The sequence below is a fragment of the Monopterus albus genome, unplaced genomic scaffold (genome assembly GCF_001952655.1).
Source record: "Monopterus albus unplaced genomic scaffold, M_albus_1.0 scaffold89.1, whole genome shotgun sequence".
Lineage (NCBI taxonomy): Eukaryota > Metazoa > Chordata > Actinopteri > Synbranchiformes > Synbranchidae > Monopterus > Monopterus albus.
This window is the reverse complement of record NW_018127969.1, coordinates 408,151-424,298: the sequence shown is the minus strand read 5'-3', so window position 1 is coordinate 424,298 and position 16,148 is coordinate 408,151. Positions and strand designations below refer to the sequence as shown.

At 39.1% G+C, this 16,148-nt stretch overlaps 1 protein-coding gene across 1 annotated transcript in view; it reads left to right on the top strand.

Annotated features, from left to right (window-relative positions):
- The first annotated feature begins 9,744 nt into the window (after positions 1-9,744).
- Positions 9,745-16,148, top strand: part of LOC109964524 (protein transport protein Sec61 subunit alpha-like 1) — a 7,365-nt gene continuing 961 nt past the window's right edge. The window contains exons 1-11 of the mRNA XM_020607882.1: positions 9,745-9,848; positions 10,484-10,551; positions 10,683-10,748; positions 11,472-11,550; positions 12,053-12,184; positions 12,278-12,387; positions 13,193-13,346; positions 13,698-13,858; positions 14,002-14,199; positions 14,391-14,582; positions 14,676-14,752. Coding sequence (XP_020463538.1) covers positions 9,842-9,848; positions 10,484-10,551; positions 10,683-10,748; positions 11,472-11,550; positions 12,053-12,184; positions 12,278-12,387; positions 13,193-13,346; positions 13,698-13,858; positions 14,002-14,199; positions 14,391-14,582; positions 14,676-14,752 — 1,244 coding nt within the window. The 5' untranslated portion in view covers positions 9,745-9,841. The remainder of the gene's footprint in view (positions 9,849-10,483; positions 10,552-10,682; positions 10,749-11,471; positions 11,551-12,052; positions 12,185-12,277; positions 12,388-13,192; positions 13,347-13,697; positions 13,859-14,001; positions 14,200-14,390; positions 14,583-14,675; positions 14,753-16,148) is intronic.

The window sequence follows — 16,148 nt, the reverse complement described above, 5'->3', positions numbered from 1 at the left end:
GAAACAAATGCCCGAGCCACCTCAGCTGGCTCCTCTCAATGTGGAGGAGCTGTGGTTCTACTCTGTATAAGCTGTAAGTTTATATTAGTAGTCATGGAAAAGATATTATTACAAATCTCGGTCCAGAAGTTGCAGCTGGGGGGGACTGACAAATCCCTTTCCCATTTAGTCATTGGTATTGTTATTGTTGTATCTGTATTTGACTTCTGGACTAATGTATTGAATGGTATAAATTGGCTGTTTTCAAATAGATGATGAAGGTAAGTGATTCCTTTGTGTTGCCATGTTGGAAAGTAGATGGGATTGTTATGCAGTTGAAAGTCAGGGTTGTGCCAAATTGGGGTGTATCTACATGGTGTTAATGAGGATTTAGTGGTTTTGTTTGCTTTCCACCAGGCTGTCAGAGTTGCAGAGATTGTAATATTTTTGCAGTAGTTCATTTTCTTAATTGAGTGCAGTAAAAAGGCAAGGTTTGCAACTGAAGTATTTTTGCATTGATTTTGTTCTATTTCTGTCCATGAGCTATTACAACTGTCCTTCTGAATCCATTTAACTAAATATTGTAGTTGATTTGCTAAAAAATAATGCTCAAAATTTGGTGCTTCTAGGCCACCTTGTGATTTATTCTTCTCAAGTGTTGACAGGGAAATCTTGGGTTTTTTGTTATTCCAGTAAAATTGTGAAGTTAGAGATTCAAGTGATTTGAACCATTTATCTGTGGGTGTTGTGGGAAGCATTGAAAACAGGTAGTTAATTTGTGGTAAAATTTTCATTTTGACTGTAGCAATTCGGCCAATAAGTGACAGTGGGAGGTTGGACCAGCATTTGAAATCGTCTTCTATCATCTTCTATCTTTTTAAGCAGAGGGGTGTAGTTGAGGTTAAAAAGTTCTGATAGCCTGGGGGAAATACTGATGCCTAAATATTTAATGTTGCCAGAATGAAGTGTCTTCAGCTGCAGAATCCCAGGCATCTTCAGAGAGTGGCAATATGGTGGATTTATTCCAGTTTATTGTATAGTTGGAAATCCTGGAGAATGTATTAATAATGGAGAAAGTTTCTTGTAAGTGAACTATACTGTAGGTGTCCTGCAGATATAATAATAAATCATCTGCATACAGGCAAACTTTATGTTGTAAGTTAGTATCTTGTATTCCTTTGATGCTATTATTCTGTCATATTGCTGCTGCTGCTAGAGGTACAATGAAAATAGCAAATAGAGATGGTGAGAGTGGGCATCCTTGTCGGGTTCCCTGGTGTAGTGTGAAACTCTGTGAGGTTATTCCATAGTCTACGGGTATTATCCGAAGCATGTCTGTTTTTAATGAAGCATGGCATGGATTTCAGTACTTTATAGAGTTCATCCAAAGTGATGGGGGCATCTAAGGTACCAGTTTGTTGTCTGGATAGTGTTGGTAATTTTATATTGTTTAGGAAAATATCTATTTCAGATGGATTTGGTTCATGATCAGAAGAGTATAATTTGCTATTGTTAGGTATTTTTAGTCAGATAGAAATTGGATAGATACTTTATGTATTAGAAATGTTTAGTGGAGATAGGATGTCTAGTTAGACTTTTACATGCTTAGGCATGCTTATGAGTTTCTACAGAGTACATCTTGTAATGGATAACTAGAGAGAAAAGTTGATGACTGTCAGCAGACAGGGTGTTTAATATTATTATTATGACGTGTATAACTGTAGCCTTAGCCATAATATGTTCTTATGTTTAAGTCACAACATGTTACTAGAGGTCGTGAGAATGTTTTTAGCTACACACCACTTAATCAACAGACACACACACATGCACATTGATTTGCTTCATGTTTTGACTACCGCTATGGCCAGCTGCAAAGCTGGTAAGAGAGATGTCTCGGTTGCCAGCTGCAAAGCTGGCAACAGAGACGTCTCGGTTGACGTTTCTGTGTAGTCTCGTCTCTCAGAGTTAGCAATGGTAAGAAGAACCAAAGTCTAACACTATCAAAGGCTTGAAATACATTGTTAATATCCTGTGGATTATGAACAGTTTTACCTGCAGAGTCAAATATGAATGTAATGATTGCCTTTTCCCTGCGATGGACTGGTGACCTGTCCAGGGTGTACCCCGCCTTTTGCCCGCAGCTGGCTGGGATTGGCTCCAGCCCCCTGTGACTCCGTTTGGGACTAAGCGGTTTAGAAAATGGATGGATGGCTGGATGGTTGCCTTTTCTTTTTTACATTGTAGTTGATTTGCCAAATATTTACCTACTGTATTTTGTTACTGTATTGAAACTGATCATATGTAAGTTGTTGGATTAGGAATTGTTTTTTTTTTTGTATAAAAACTTTCAAGTTGAGTTTTGAGGTGGTTCAATTCATTCTGTATTCATTCAGCAGGGTTGTTTGAATATGATTCTGTCAGTTTTTTTATCTTTAATTCCAAATTCTTTTGGTATTTCTGAAGCTTTGTGTTACTCAGCATACCATCTGTTGTCTCACCCAGGTGAATGTTATCAAAGGAATGCAAAGGGTGAGACAAGTAGTTTAGGAGAGCTGACAGCATGAGGGACCTGATGAGAGGGATTATCATTTCCTCTTTTCAGATCTAAAAATAACTGCACAGTTTGTGCTTATCTGCTGTCTGCTGCAAAACAACCTTTTGCTCCAACATGGCATAGACTTTATTCACATGGTTTTCAATGATGAAGCCCAAAAATATATTTAATTTAGGAAAGATGACAACACTCAATGTGTATTAAGACATTTCATCACTTGATTTCATCATTTCTTTTGTGTGCATGCCATTTTAGATGAGCTGGCTTGTCTGTCTGTGCTGTGTCTGTGTTGTATGTTTGTGGATGTGCTGTGTGAGACATAGACAGTTGCCTTGGTGACTTTTTTTTTAATAATAATACATTACTATGTCAACAAAGCAGTATTTTTAGCATTTCTGAACAAGAAAATACAGGGGAGGCCTCATTACTCATAATAAATGACACCTAGAACAGAAATAAAATTCAAGTTAATGTCAAGCTGTAAAATGAAAATCAACCACAAAAAAACTGAACCTTTTTCTTCACAATAGAGGGCTTGCTTCATGTCATAAAAAAAGCTCACAAGAAAACCTGAATGAGCGGTTTATCAGCTTGAATGGTACTGGATCAAATCGGTGGTTTTGCAACCTACTAAAAGAACAAAGCCTGACTGACCCCAGTAATGTACAGGGTGTGAGCTGTTATGTAAGAGCCAGTGAGATTAAATATTACTTTGAAAATACATCAATGCACAGGTCTTCTGGCATATGCTAAAATATACATGCAAGTATGTGTGTGTGTGTGTGTGTGTGTGTTGGGGGGGGTTACTTGCATTGTGGGAACCAAAACTTCTTTGCACCATTAAAATGTGGGTGCTCAGCCTTCTCCTGTACCAGGTAACTCATTGAATTTTAGGGTGACAACCTGGTTTAAGGTTAAGGTGTTAGGGTCAGGGTCATCACAAATAACTTCATTTGTGATTAAGATATTCCTTCATCCGATGTTTTGATGATGGCACTGGAGAGCACCATTGTAGCGTAACAGCAATAATCTGAATCAGTTAAACAAGATGTGAAAAAATATATTTGAATCTGTAGTACCTAACAGCAAACATTTTGCTCATAGCTAGCAAGAAAACTATAACTCAGATTGTCTGAACTGTACAGGTGAAGTCACTGAGCTGCTGCTGATATTACACACAGCATGTCATTTGACTGATGTCACAGCCTACTGTGCAGCCTTTTTTGAACTCTGATCAACAGATAACAGATAAACAGATAACAACGAACATGTCACCAGGGGGGAATGAAAAGCAGTTGATCAGAGAAAGAATTTACAGTACAATAAACCTGAACACACTCTGCTCTATCTTTACAGCTGCTGGCCTGTTTTCATATCAAGCCAGTTATATCACAGTTTTACCTCTAGAGCTGTAGTAACCCTTCTGGCAGTGGTCCTTTAGGCTTGAGTTATATCATGTTAGATTTAATGAACTTGACATTTACATCTCCAGATAGATAGATAGATAGGGGAAGGAGATTTGACCTCACTGGCTGCAACTGTGCAACAACAACGCATCTTCCACTCACGTATTATTTATTATTATTTTTTAATCAAACCAAAGTTAAGGTGCCCTGGATGTTGATGCTACACAGGACACATACAGAGATGGGTCAGGGAACCTAGTGATCCTCTGTCAGTTTTCTTTAGAACCCGACCAGATGAGGATGGGGATTACATAACTCCTCAGTGTCCCAGGCCCTTTTGTCTTATTTCCCACCAGCTGCCAGGGCACCAACAGCTGTTCTGAAAGTTTATTTATCAACAAGTCTATAAGAGTCTCTTGTCTGTTGAGCACCACATAGTCAGTTTCATTTATTTATACAGATGGGTGATAAAATAAGATATTCCTTCATCTGGTGTTTTGATGATGGTGGTGGAGAGCGCCATTGTAGCATAACAGCAATAATCTGAATCTGAATCAAAATTATATCATACAGTGCAGCTGTATGGAAATATCTGCATTTGTTGTGTTTCTTCATTTTATATTCTTTTTTTTCTTCAGTTTGTCACCAATGTGTTTTTGTCACCAATGTGTTTTTGTCACCAATGTGTTTGTCACCTAATTTGTAGCCAAGTAGGCAGTTGGAAGTAATAAATTATATTTAAGGCAGTCTCTTCAATTACAGAAAAGCTGTGAGAGGTGTTCAGAGGAGTCATGAGAGTGGTGCTGACAGCTCCCACTATCTTTGGGCCTGATTTATCAGATGTAACTGCAGCTGTCATGCTCATACAGAGAAACGTTCAGTGTGAAGTTAGACGATCATTTGCTCTAGCAGCCTTGAATGTGTAATGTGGATTTGTATGCACATTAGAGCTAAAGCACATACACATTTGTACACCTATCTTTGTGAGGACACCCACTGATATATGGCATTCTATAGCCCCTTTTCCTAACCTTAACCATCACAACTTAATACCTAACCCCAGCTTTTACCCTAACCCTCAGCTAAACCTACTGTTAACCTTAGCCCTAAACCAAGTTGTAACCCGCAAAGAACTCTTTGAATGTGTGTTGGAAAGTGAGGACTGGCCTAAATGTCCCCACTCTTATGGCCTAGAACTTGAACTGGTCCTCACACTGTTGGCCATACAAGTGAACACATGCTCCCCACAGCAACTGTGTATGGGTATGTGCACTTTAAATAACCCAGACAGGACAGGACAGGACAGGCTGAGAACACTATGAGTGTACAGTTTGTAGTCTAAAATAATCTGGATTAAACTTCCAGTTAGCTCTAGCAGGATTATGATGTGGTTTCTCAGTTACACCACATTGTCCAGTCAGAGGGATTTGTTTTGGTTCTCTGCTGGCTAAAACATGACTGTATTCATCTCCTACACATACATTTTCCAGTCTGTGACACAAGGCCTTTTCTCTGAGGTAATTGTAATGCCCACAGGTGACTGATAATGAATGAATGCACAATTATATATGTGTTGAGGAGGTACAGGCAGAGACACAAAAACCTTTCCATTACTGTGATTAAGATTATAGCAGTGAACATGGTTTCACGTCAAGAAGCTGGCAAATTAATGTCCCCTCAAGGAAATTTTCAGGAGGCTATTCTGCTTTTAGTGTTTAAAAAAAATCATTTTTGTTCAAATACAGTTGATAGTCTTGTGTGGTTGCTGTTAAACTTTATTTATTTGAGCCTTTGCAATAGATTTAGCTGTTACCTCACGTTATCATCAACAAACAGCTGTGTTTGTTGGTCATTTGGCTGTCATGGTCAAGTTTACGTTAAGAGCAGAGATATCAGGGAACCTTTAGACAGGTTACATAGGACAGTTACACTGAGATGAGCACAGCTGTTCAAGTGAGATTAGCAGGGCAACAAAAGCAAGAGTGTACCCCTCCCCACTCTACTGCATTGGAACTTCAATGTGCTATTATTTACAAAGGTTATCTCCAACTTCCTACGTCAGTGGTTTTTTTTTTTTTGTTTCCCCTTCAAACTCCTTCCACTCCTTCTATAAATTAAGTGGGATGAAAGGACAAAAACACCAGTTTTAGCCAAGCTAACAGTGGGCTCTGGTTGGTCTGTCACTTGGATCCAAAATGAAGAGTACTGTTGTTTGCTATGATCCATGTTTATGGGTCCCAGATTATGTGACTACTGATTTTGGTGTTCCTCTGCATTTATTCTCTCTTTTTGTAATGAAATATTCAAGCAGCTGTTGGATGAGCTAACAGTGAACTCCAAATAATCAACTTAGGATCTATGAGGGGATAACAAAACATGAAAACAAACTCAGGGGGAAACAAATATAGAGGCAGAGATGTCTGAACAACTTTTGCTTGACTGACCAGGACTGAACTGGTTTCTCCACAGTGGTAGTGGAATGAGAAAACAGGAGAAGAGGATAGGACAGCTGAGCAAGAAGTGACTCACACTGCTTGGTGTCATGGTGATCTTATGACTCTTTTCTCCCCCAAGTCTCTCATGTGTCTATATGTCCACTGTTCCCCCTATTCTCCAGGAATCATATAAACAGCTCAGGGTGGAAGACATACCTGTAGCAGAGAACATATTCTGACACTGTAAACACCAGAATGTGGCCTTTACAAAGCCTCAGGATTCCCCTATAGGTACCAGTAATTTACCAATCTGATACCCAGACACCCAGAGTTGTTGTTCTACTAATGGATACTGAGAGGGCTTGTGTATTGTGAGTGACCTGGTTTCGATGGAGGATGACTTAACATGTGAAACAAAGCAATGGAGCGAAATAGAGGAGTGTAAGCTATCATGACCAACACAGCGGAGAGATTAGAACATTCCTTCCTGCTGCAGCAAAGATTCTTATGTAATACGAGCTGCCAGCTTTTTTGCCTTTACATGTGTCAATATCCATGCACACTGAAAAAGAGAAACCATGTTTTACATTTGAAATGCACACATGTGCATTAACTATCATGAATGAATAATATCTTTCTCCAAATGATAATAATAACCAATAAATTACTGCATGTCTCACCTCCACTGTTGCATGATACTCCCCATCTCTCTCATTTCACTACTTTATAGTATAAAAACAAAAATTGGCTAGAAATAATTTTAAAAAATACAATCTTTTAATTAAATTAATTTTTTTTTTATACCAAGGGCTGGATGGGAAGATTGCTACCACTCTCAGGTCTGTATTAAGCTAGTGGTCAGTTAGCTTAGCACAATAATGACTGTAAAGCAGTCATGGCAGACATCTTTACCTACTAAACAATGTGTGCAGTATAGCTACAGATACTGTATTCTCTTTTTTGCTTTCATTTAAATTTTTTCTTGTGTCTTAGTTTACCATTGTCGATACCATGAGTTTTCTTTACTGATACAGGCATTGTTAAAATATGAAATAAAGAATTGATCTGATCACCACAGAGCCCTGCATGTCTGTTGTTCTTTATATTTACTGACTATATGGTTTAAGGCTGGTGGTGTGCTGTGTTAATGATGTGCTGATGTCTTTGAAATATAAAGAGCTGCCCTGACATACAAAACCTTGGCATCAGTGAGTGAATTTAGAGATTTATTCAGTACACTGACTTGAGCACACCTGTGTCCTCCAGTGAAAGACCCAAGTGAAGAGCCTTCCTGTGAATAGACAAAACCTTAGATAAGGCTTTATTCTGTTGTTATCTTTTCATGGATAGATCTAAATCTTTCACTAGCTTTTTGTGGCATCCTATTGACTAACACCCTATCAAAGAAAAAAGAGTTAAACCTTGTGGTAGTGGGAACGGGGCAGGACCCAATAAAGATGTCGGGAGACCGGAGAGTAGCTTCAGAGAATTCTTTATTTCATGCAGCATGGAGAGAAGTCATACACAGCTTTGCAGTCTGCACAGAGTTCTCTGATTAATTGATAAAGGGGCAGTCCCTTTATACCAAAATGATACAATACACATAAAAAAAACTCATAACATTATCTCACAGCTACCACTGCAACATTATAAGTATAAGACCTTGAAACTTGGTGAGAGCTCCACACTTCCTTTTATTCTCGCAATACACATTCATGATGTTCTGCAAATGAATCCTTCTCATAACGCATGGAAATCTTTAAACTATGCAAACTTAACTGATAAGTTGTTCAAAATTAATTAAAGGTGACTGATAAGCAGTGCAAAAATGATTACAGGTCCTGGGACCCTTAGATTTGCACATTTCACATTGTGCCCTTAAAAAAAAAATCATCAGTTTTCTGTGTGAAATGACCTTTTAACATTATGATGTACCAATGTCTGCTATGCTGACATCCACAACCTATACCATATCCTGGCTCAGACTGCAACATTTGTGTAAGATAAGTGCTATGTGTGTCATAATTCAACCTTTTTGTCATGTACTCACTGTTTATGGCATTACTGATGTTACTCAATACTAGCTGGTGTCATTCAACATCTTTTTAACACAAAAACTGACAGTTATAATTTCTACAACTTAAAGATTTGTTGCAGGACTGTAGTGTTCTTGTAATTTTGTCAATCCCCTGGTGTGTGGCTCTGCCTTTAGTGACAGTCACACTGGAAGAAGAGAAGCTCTGTCTCAGCCTGTCTCCACAAGCTTGCACTTCCTGAATTTTTCAGGCTGCTGCTGCTGCTCTCTGGTGGAGACATGCATGTATCCCTATTAGGAGGAACAGTGAAATCATAAAGTCAGAGGGAATTTGTAGCCAAAGGCTGAGCATCTTAGACTAATAATTGCTGTGAAAAAATGTAAATAATTCTTCAGTCACTGGTTCCTTTGTACCTGACTCCAGGGCGACCCAAAGCCCCCAGGTTTGCTACATATCATTTGGCTCTATATAATTTCATTAATCACATTTGGGTCTACCTGATTCGATTAATTGAAAATGGCACCACTGAAGCAGAATATCAACCATGTCAGGTCCTTTCTTGTGAACTCGATTTTGTAGAGGGTCCTTGATCAATTTTTCAATTTTTAAAACCTTGGTTGTTTTAATTTAAACTGAGCTAAAAGTATTTGCTGTTGTGTTTTACTGATTGTTTTAATTTTTTATGTGCATCAAGGAATTCATGACCAAAAACCATCAGGCAAGGTAATGGGTAGTATTATTCCACTGTAGGAGAACTGCAACCATTTTCATTGTAAAAATGTTTGGCAATTAAGTAATTGATTGATGTTTAGTGTATACACTTTCAAAATAAATATTGAGAAATGCCCAATTAAACATAATCTATTTGCTTTATTTTGTCTAACAGACAGTCAAAACAGCAAAGGTGATGAATTTAATATAAAAAAAACAGGTAAATTAACAAATATTCATATTTGAGAAGCACATGCCAATAAAATTTCACCATTTTTTTGCTTAAGAATTTAAAATTGTCAAAATTGTTGCCAATTAATTTCCTGTTAGTGAATTAACTGATTAATTGACTTGCTATTTCAGCTCAAGAGTGTAAACTATGGGGTCAGCAGAATCCCCAAAAAAAAGTCTGTGCCCTGAGGAGGTTAATCCGGCCATGTCTGGAAGGGGCTATTCATTAGTACTTTGTTACAAGTACTGCTACTATACTACTACTAGATTTAACAGTAGTATTACCCGAACATCACATGGTTTCCTGTACCACGCTCGCGTGCTTCTGTACTGTAAGTGTGTGTCTCTTTAAATCCGTCGGTGCTCGTGTCCATGGCGGTGACGTGTCTCTAAAGTTTCTCCTCCTCCCCGCCCGGTGGCTCAGTAGTGAGATTGAGTCTGCTCAGATTTACATACTAAAGAAGTATATAAGTGAGCGATTTGGACATCATGGGCAGTGAGTATCGTTTCACTTCTTGGGTTGTAGGAGACTGATATCTACAGGCCATGTAGCAAAATCCAAAAAAAGCTGTTTTTGATTGTTTTAGACAACTTAGCTTTGTCTGGCACTGATAGCAGGCGGCTAGCTTATGTTGCTAGCTAGCTGGTTGCCAGCTTATTTTGTATTATTATAAACCCTTTCTGGTCAGAAGTAATCTGCTGATTCAGTTAAATATTTAGGCAGTATTTTTGCAACCCGAATTTCTTGATTGTAGCGAGAGCTTACAAGCGCCATGGTGGCTTTTGTTGGCTGGAAACATTTCGTAAGCTAACCTGTTAGCCGTTCATTCAAAGACATTGACAGTGTAGTGATGACGACGCATAACAACCGGTGTAATCTTGAGCCCGCTGGTCCTAAATGATCTAACGTACCTCATGCTATCGGAAATATGTAACAATAATACTGTAAAGGTCTAGCGAAATAGCTGGAAATACCATGATACAGAATGCTTTAATTGACATTAAATCTGGCTGATGTTGGTTGTTGTAAATTCAAATCTGTCTTGGGTCAGTCCCATTTACTGCCACGTCCTACTCGTGACCATCTACTAGTTCCAGTTAACTCAAACGCTAATGTTTGCTTGTTTCCAGTCAAATTCTTGGAGGTGATAAAGCCGTTCTGTGCAGTGTTGCCAGAAATCCAAAAGCCTGAAAGGAAGGTGTGTATTTTTGTGCACAGCGTGTTATTTATATATTTTACACCTACATTTACATATGTCCATAAACAAACCTTTTGCTGGCTTTGCTTGTGCTACCACGTGTTAAACTGTTAAATGTGTTTGACCAATAGATCCAGTTCAGGGAGAAGGTGTTATGGACTGCCATCACTCTCTTCATTTTCCTAGTGTGTTGCCAGGTGAGTGTCACTTTGCCCAGTCAGCTTGTGTGTGATGTTTTTATATAGTATACAGTGATTACTTTGATTAATTGCTGTAAGTAATTACTCTGAATGGATGTGCAAATCTTTATGATTCCAGAATATAATGCGTTGGACTTAGGACACAAGAAACCCTTTCAGATTAAGAGTTTCAAGCATTAAGTCTTTGGTGCATTATGACTGTGGTTAACTTTTCATTTTATAATCAATCATTTTGTTTTTAAAATGTCCTAAGGTTTGACTACTGCCATCATGACTAACTTGTGCCTTAAATTGGCATACTGTTCTGCAGTATCAGCTAACAACTCAAATTGGCATACTGTTCTGCAGTATCAGATAACAACTCAAAGAAGTCAATTTAGGATGATAGAAAAGCATGCAACTCTTTTTTTAAGAAGATGTTTGCTAAAACTTATGTAACCACCTGCAGTGACGTTAGCACTGTGCAATATGAGTATGTTCATAAATTTGTGTGTTTGCACAGTTGTCAAACTATCCATACTGACATACTTTGGATTTGTACAGTGTTACACTCAGTACATTTCATTTACATTAATGTTTTGATAGTTTTGCAAATGAAAGGTTTAAAAATAGGACTCACAGAGTAAGCCTTGTTTTCCACACTTGCTTGTTCACTGAAACAATTAAACTAATGCATAAGTGAAAAATATCTCACGCACTGTGTGAATACTTTTCCTTCAGATCCCACTCTTTGGCATCATGTCCTCTGACTCAGCCGATCCATTTTACTGGATGAGAGTAATTCTGGCCTCAAACAGAGGTATTTGTCTTGCTAATAACTAGTGGCAGACCAATTGATCGGGAGGCCGATTAATTGGAATGATATTTGGCATTTTTAGATAATGCGCCCACAAGACTGATTAACAAAAAAATGTCTGCAGACGTGTCTAAGATGTCTACAGGCAGCCTTGTCTGTTTTTTTGTTTTTTAAGAGGTTTTTTGTTTATTTGTGGACATTTTGTTGCTTTCAAATACTTGAAATAATTAAAATTTTTCATAATTAATTTGTGCTAAATGTTCATTTAAGTCCATTTTTTGTCTCATTTGTTATAATTAAAATATTGTATTTTATTTCATGCAAAAAGAAAAAAAAAACGCTAACATGATATTGGTCATCGGCCTCCCCTCTCTGTAGAGATTGGCATCGGCTAATGAAAAACCCATGTCAGTCGACTGCTGTTAATAACTGAGTAAAATACAAACAAATACATGTCTGCTCTCTCCTGCTTTTATTGCCTAACATGAGCATCATCTCCCTTCAGGTACGCTGATGGAGCTGGGTATCTCACCTATTGTCACCTCAGGCCTGATAATGCAGCTGCTGGCTGGAGCAAAGATCATTGAAGTTGGAGACACACCAAAGGACAGAGCCCTCTTCAATGGAGCTCAGAAATGTAAGTAAACTCTCACCAGACGGTGATTTGCAAACACCTGGTTAGAAATTACAGTGATGTTTTTAGCTTCTCTGATCCTTTAATAATTTTCAGTGTTTGGGATGATCATCACTATTGGCCAGGCCATTGTGTATGTGATGACTGGCATGTATGGAGATCCCTCAGAGATGGGCGCGGGAATCTGTCTGCTCATCATCATTCAGGTGAGAACAGGAAGATTTTCTTAAAATTTGTCACAACCAGCAAAGAATATATCCATTAATTAGGGGCTCAGGAGGTAGATCAGGTTGTCCCCTAATTGTATGGTTAGCAGTTTGGTCCCTGGCTTCTCCAGTGCGCATGCCGGAGGGCGTGCACAAGCAAGACACTGAACACCTAGTTGCTCCCAGTGATGTCGCTGGCGTATGAATGTATGTGTAGAAAAGCACTATATAAGACCATTTACCATGAAACTGGCTTTCAGGATGTACTTAAATGAAAAGATCGTGATGGGAAAACAGAAGAGATTTATATTGTGCAAACTAACAAGATTTTTTTGATGGGCTGTAATTTTCCATGTTTTTTAAAGTGTTGTGTTAGCTTGGATCAGTATCAAATTCTCCAAGTGTTAGTGGTTTATTATCACAGACATATATTGTACCCTACAGTAAAGTGATCATTATCAAACCTATAATTCTCAATGAAGTAAAGGGTGGGATGCTGACTCCACTGTTAAACTGATGGCTTAATGATGAGCAAGAGCTGCACCACAGTCATTTCAGGGAGTCATCTTAAGTCATAAGTCAAGTCATAAAAGCAAAAAATGTACACAACTAATAGGTTTGTTTATATTGAGTTTACTTGCAGCTACAGTTGAATTGGCTTTAAAAGCACATGTTTAATGAAGTTCAGTTATGAAATCAACAGCTTTAGACTACAGGGAAATGTGAAGTTACAGCAAGAGAGTCATGTTCACATGTCCTGCTCAGGACTTCTCCACCCGACTGTGTCTGATGTGTTCTTCCGCAGCTGTTTGTGGCTGGACTGATTGTGCTGTTGCTGGATGAGTTGCTCCAAAAGGGCTATGGTCTTGGTTCAGGGATCTCCCTTTTCATTGCTACCAACATCTGTGAGACTATCGTCTGGAAGGCCTTTAGCCCCACGACCGTGAACACAGGAAGAGGTAAACCGCAAAGTGGTCGGTGAATTCCATCTATAAATGTTGTGCCACAAATGTTGTGGGGTGACTGTGGCTCAGGAGGTAGAGCAGGTTGTCTCCTAAGTGGAGGGTTGACAGTTCGATTCCTGGCTTCTCCAGTCCACATGTCGAAGTGTCCTTGAGCAAGACTGTGAACCCCAAGTTGCTCCTGGTGGCTCTCCCACTGAAGTGTGTGTGTGTGTGTGTGTGTGTGTGAGCACTTTGAGTGAGTGTGCTTATATGCATAGAAAAGCACTATACAAGTCCATTTACCACAGCAGTGTTACCTTTCTGCATATCAAAAGTGTACCTAAATTGTGACGTCTTGTGTTTTAGGCACAGAGTTTGAGGGAGCGATCATTGCTCTCTTCCACCTGCTGGCCACTCGGACAGACAAGGTCCGTGCTCTCAGAGAGGCCTTCTACAGACAGAACCTGCCCAACCTCATGAACCTCATCGCCACAGTATTTGTCTTTGCTGTGGTGATATACTTTCAGGTCAGTCACTGTCCTTTGTGTGAATGCACTCTAAACTGGTTGAGGTCTAAAATGGGGATTTCTAATAGACCGCATGATGAATTTAGGTAATATAAATAGGTCAGTTGTTCATTGTTGTTCTGCACATTCACATGCTCTCACAGGGATTCAGGGTGGATCTGCCCATCAAATCCGCTCGCTACCGTGGCCAGTACAACACCTACCCCATCAAGCTCTTCTATACCTCCAACATTCCCATCATCCTCCAGTCTGCCTTGGTCTCCAACTTGTATGTTATCTCCCAGATGCTTTCCACACGCTTCAGTGGCAATTTCCTGGTTAATCTGCTTGGAACTTGGTCTGTAAGTATGCATCAGTTCACTTTCTCTAAATGTGTCATGAAGCAGATTATCACCATGAAAGGCTCAGTCTTACTGTTACTATACCTGTTTTTGACTTTGGAACTTATGTGTGGGGCTTGATTGACCTTATCTTTATGTTAACATGTTTCTGCGCATTGAAGTATATATTCCTTATTTTCTCATGTTTATAGGACGCAACATCAGGTGGTCCAGCTCGTGCCTACCCTGTCGGTGGACTCTGTTACTACCTCTCTCCCCCAGAGTCTTTTGGTTCTGTTCTAGATGACCCAGTCCACGCCGTCATCTACATTGCCTTCATGCTCGGATCATGTGCCTTTTTCTCCAAAACCTGGATTGAAGTCTCTGGCTCCTCTGCTAAAGACGTAAGTTCTAGCTATGTTTAAGCAGGTGGTGTGTAATGGTGGTTCATTTCCAACAGACTATATTTCAGAGCTCCGTTCTTTACTATAACCCAGGTGGCCAAACAGCTGAAGGAGCAGCAGATGGTAATGAGGGGTCACAGGGAAACTTCAATGGTCCATGAACTGAACAGGTAAAATCAAAAACCTTTTCTTCACACACATCTTTTTTTGCTTTTCATTTACACACCTCATCAGCTGTATAAACAACACATAGAACAAGCTCATCTGTGAGAAAGGATATAAGTTACTGTCAAGAAACATTATCCAGTGTTCTAGTTACTGTCTTGCTACAAAGCAGAATACTCCCATATTATACAATCAAAGCAAGCTTCTTTTTAACTTCTTTTATTGCCATGTGTAACCACTTGGTGCTTTTTGGACTCAGAGTGTTCTTTAGGACAAAAATTGTTTCATGTACTGGACATTTGAAAGTGTGAGATACAGTTCAAGGAAAGAAACTGAGCCTCACACATCCAGACTCCACATCTCATGCTGTCTGGAAAACAATAGGGATTTTTAACCTAGGTTATTGATCTGTAATAGTAAGAATGGCACAGGTGTAGGTGTAAGGAAAAGGAGGATTTTTTTTTTTTAATGAAAGTTATTCATTACTGCTTAAGCATAGATCCCCATCAGTCTGCATGTGGGCGGGGGTGGCTGTGGCTCAGGAGGTAGAGCGGGTCGTTTACTAACCGGAGGATTAGCGGTTCGATTCCAAGGCTTGTCCAGTCAACATGTCGAGGTGTCATTGTGCAAGACACTGAACCCCCAGTTGCTCCCGGTGATGTCACCGGTGTGTGAATGCCTGAGTGCTTGGGAGTGCGAATGGCCGAATAATGTGAAAGCGCTTTGAGTGTGCTGTCAAAGCATAGAAAGGCGCTATACAAGTATAAGACCATTTACCAATGAGAATGCAGTCTATAGGTATAACTAGTATCTAACTGCTTATGTACTTGTGACAAAGTAATCAGAGTTTAATGATTAGTTTACAGGCCTTTTTGAAGCTTTCAACATTTCTTGGCTCATTGGTCTTCAAGATGTCTTGAGATTTTTCTGTCACACATACTGATCCCAGGGTCGAGAATGATCATTAAAGCATATGTCCACATTTTAATCTTTGACACAGACAGAATCCATTTTTGGGTGTTAACATTTTGTTCTTAAATGGCTTTTCCACACAAACAGATATGTTGACTACATTATTGAAGGCACAGAGTTTAAAAAGGCTGGAAATAACTTGCATTTCTTATTGCTAATGTTTTCCTCAGCTGCCTGCAAAACGGTCACTTGGTTGTGCATCTATAATATTCACATTTAGAGAAACAGTTGCTTCTCTTTGCTTTCTCCAGACCAGCTTTTTCTCCTTGTTTGCAGCTTTTATTCTACAGATATGAGTGGCATCAGTTTCCTCATCTAACTCGGCAAGAAAGCAAATAAATCCATTTTCTAAACTATTCTTTTAGTCATTACTCCACAGTCAGGCTGAATGCTTTTTAAACATATGCCATGCTTGCTACATAAAGCATT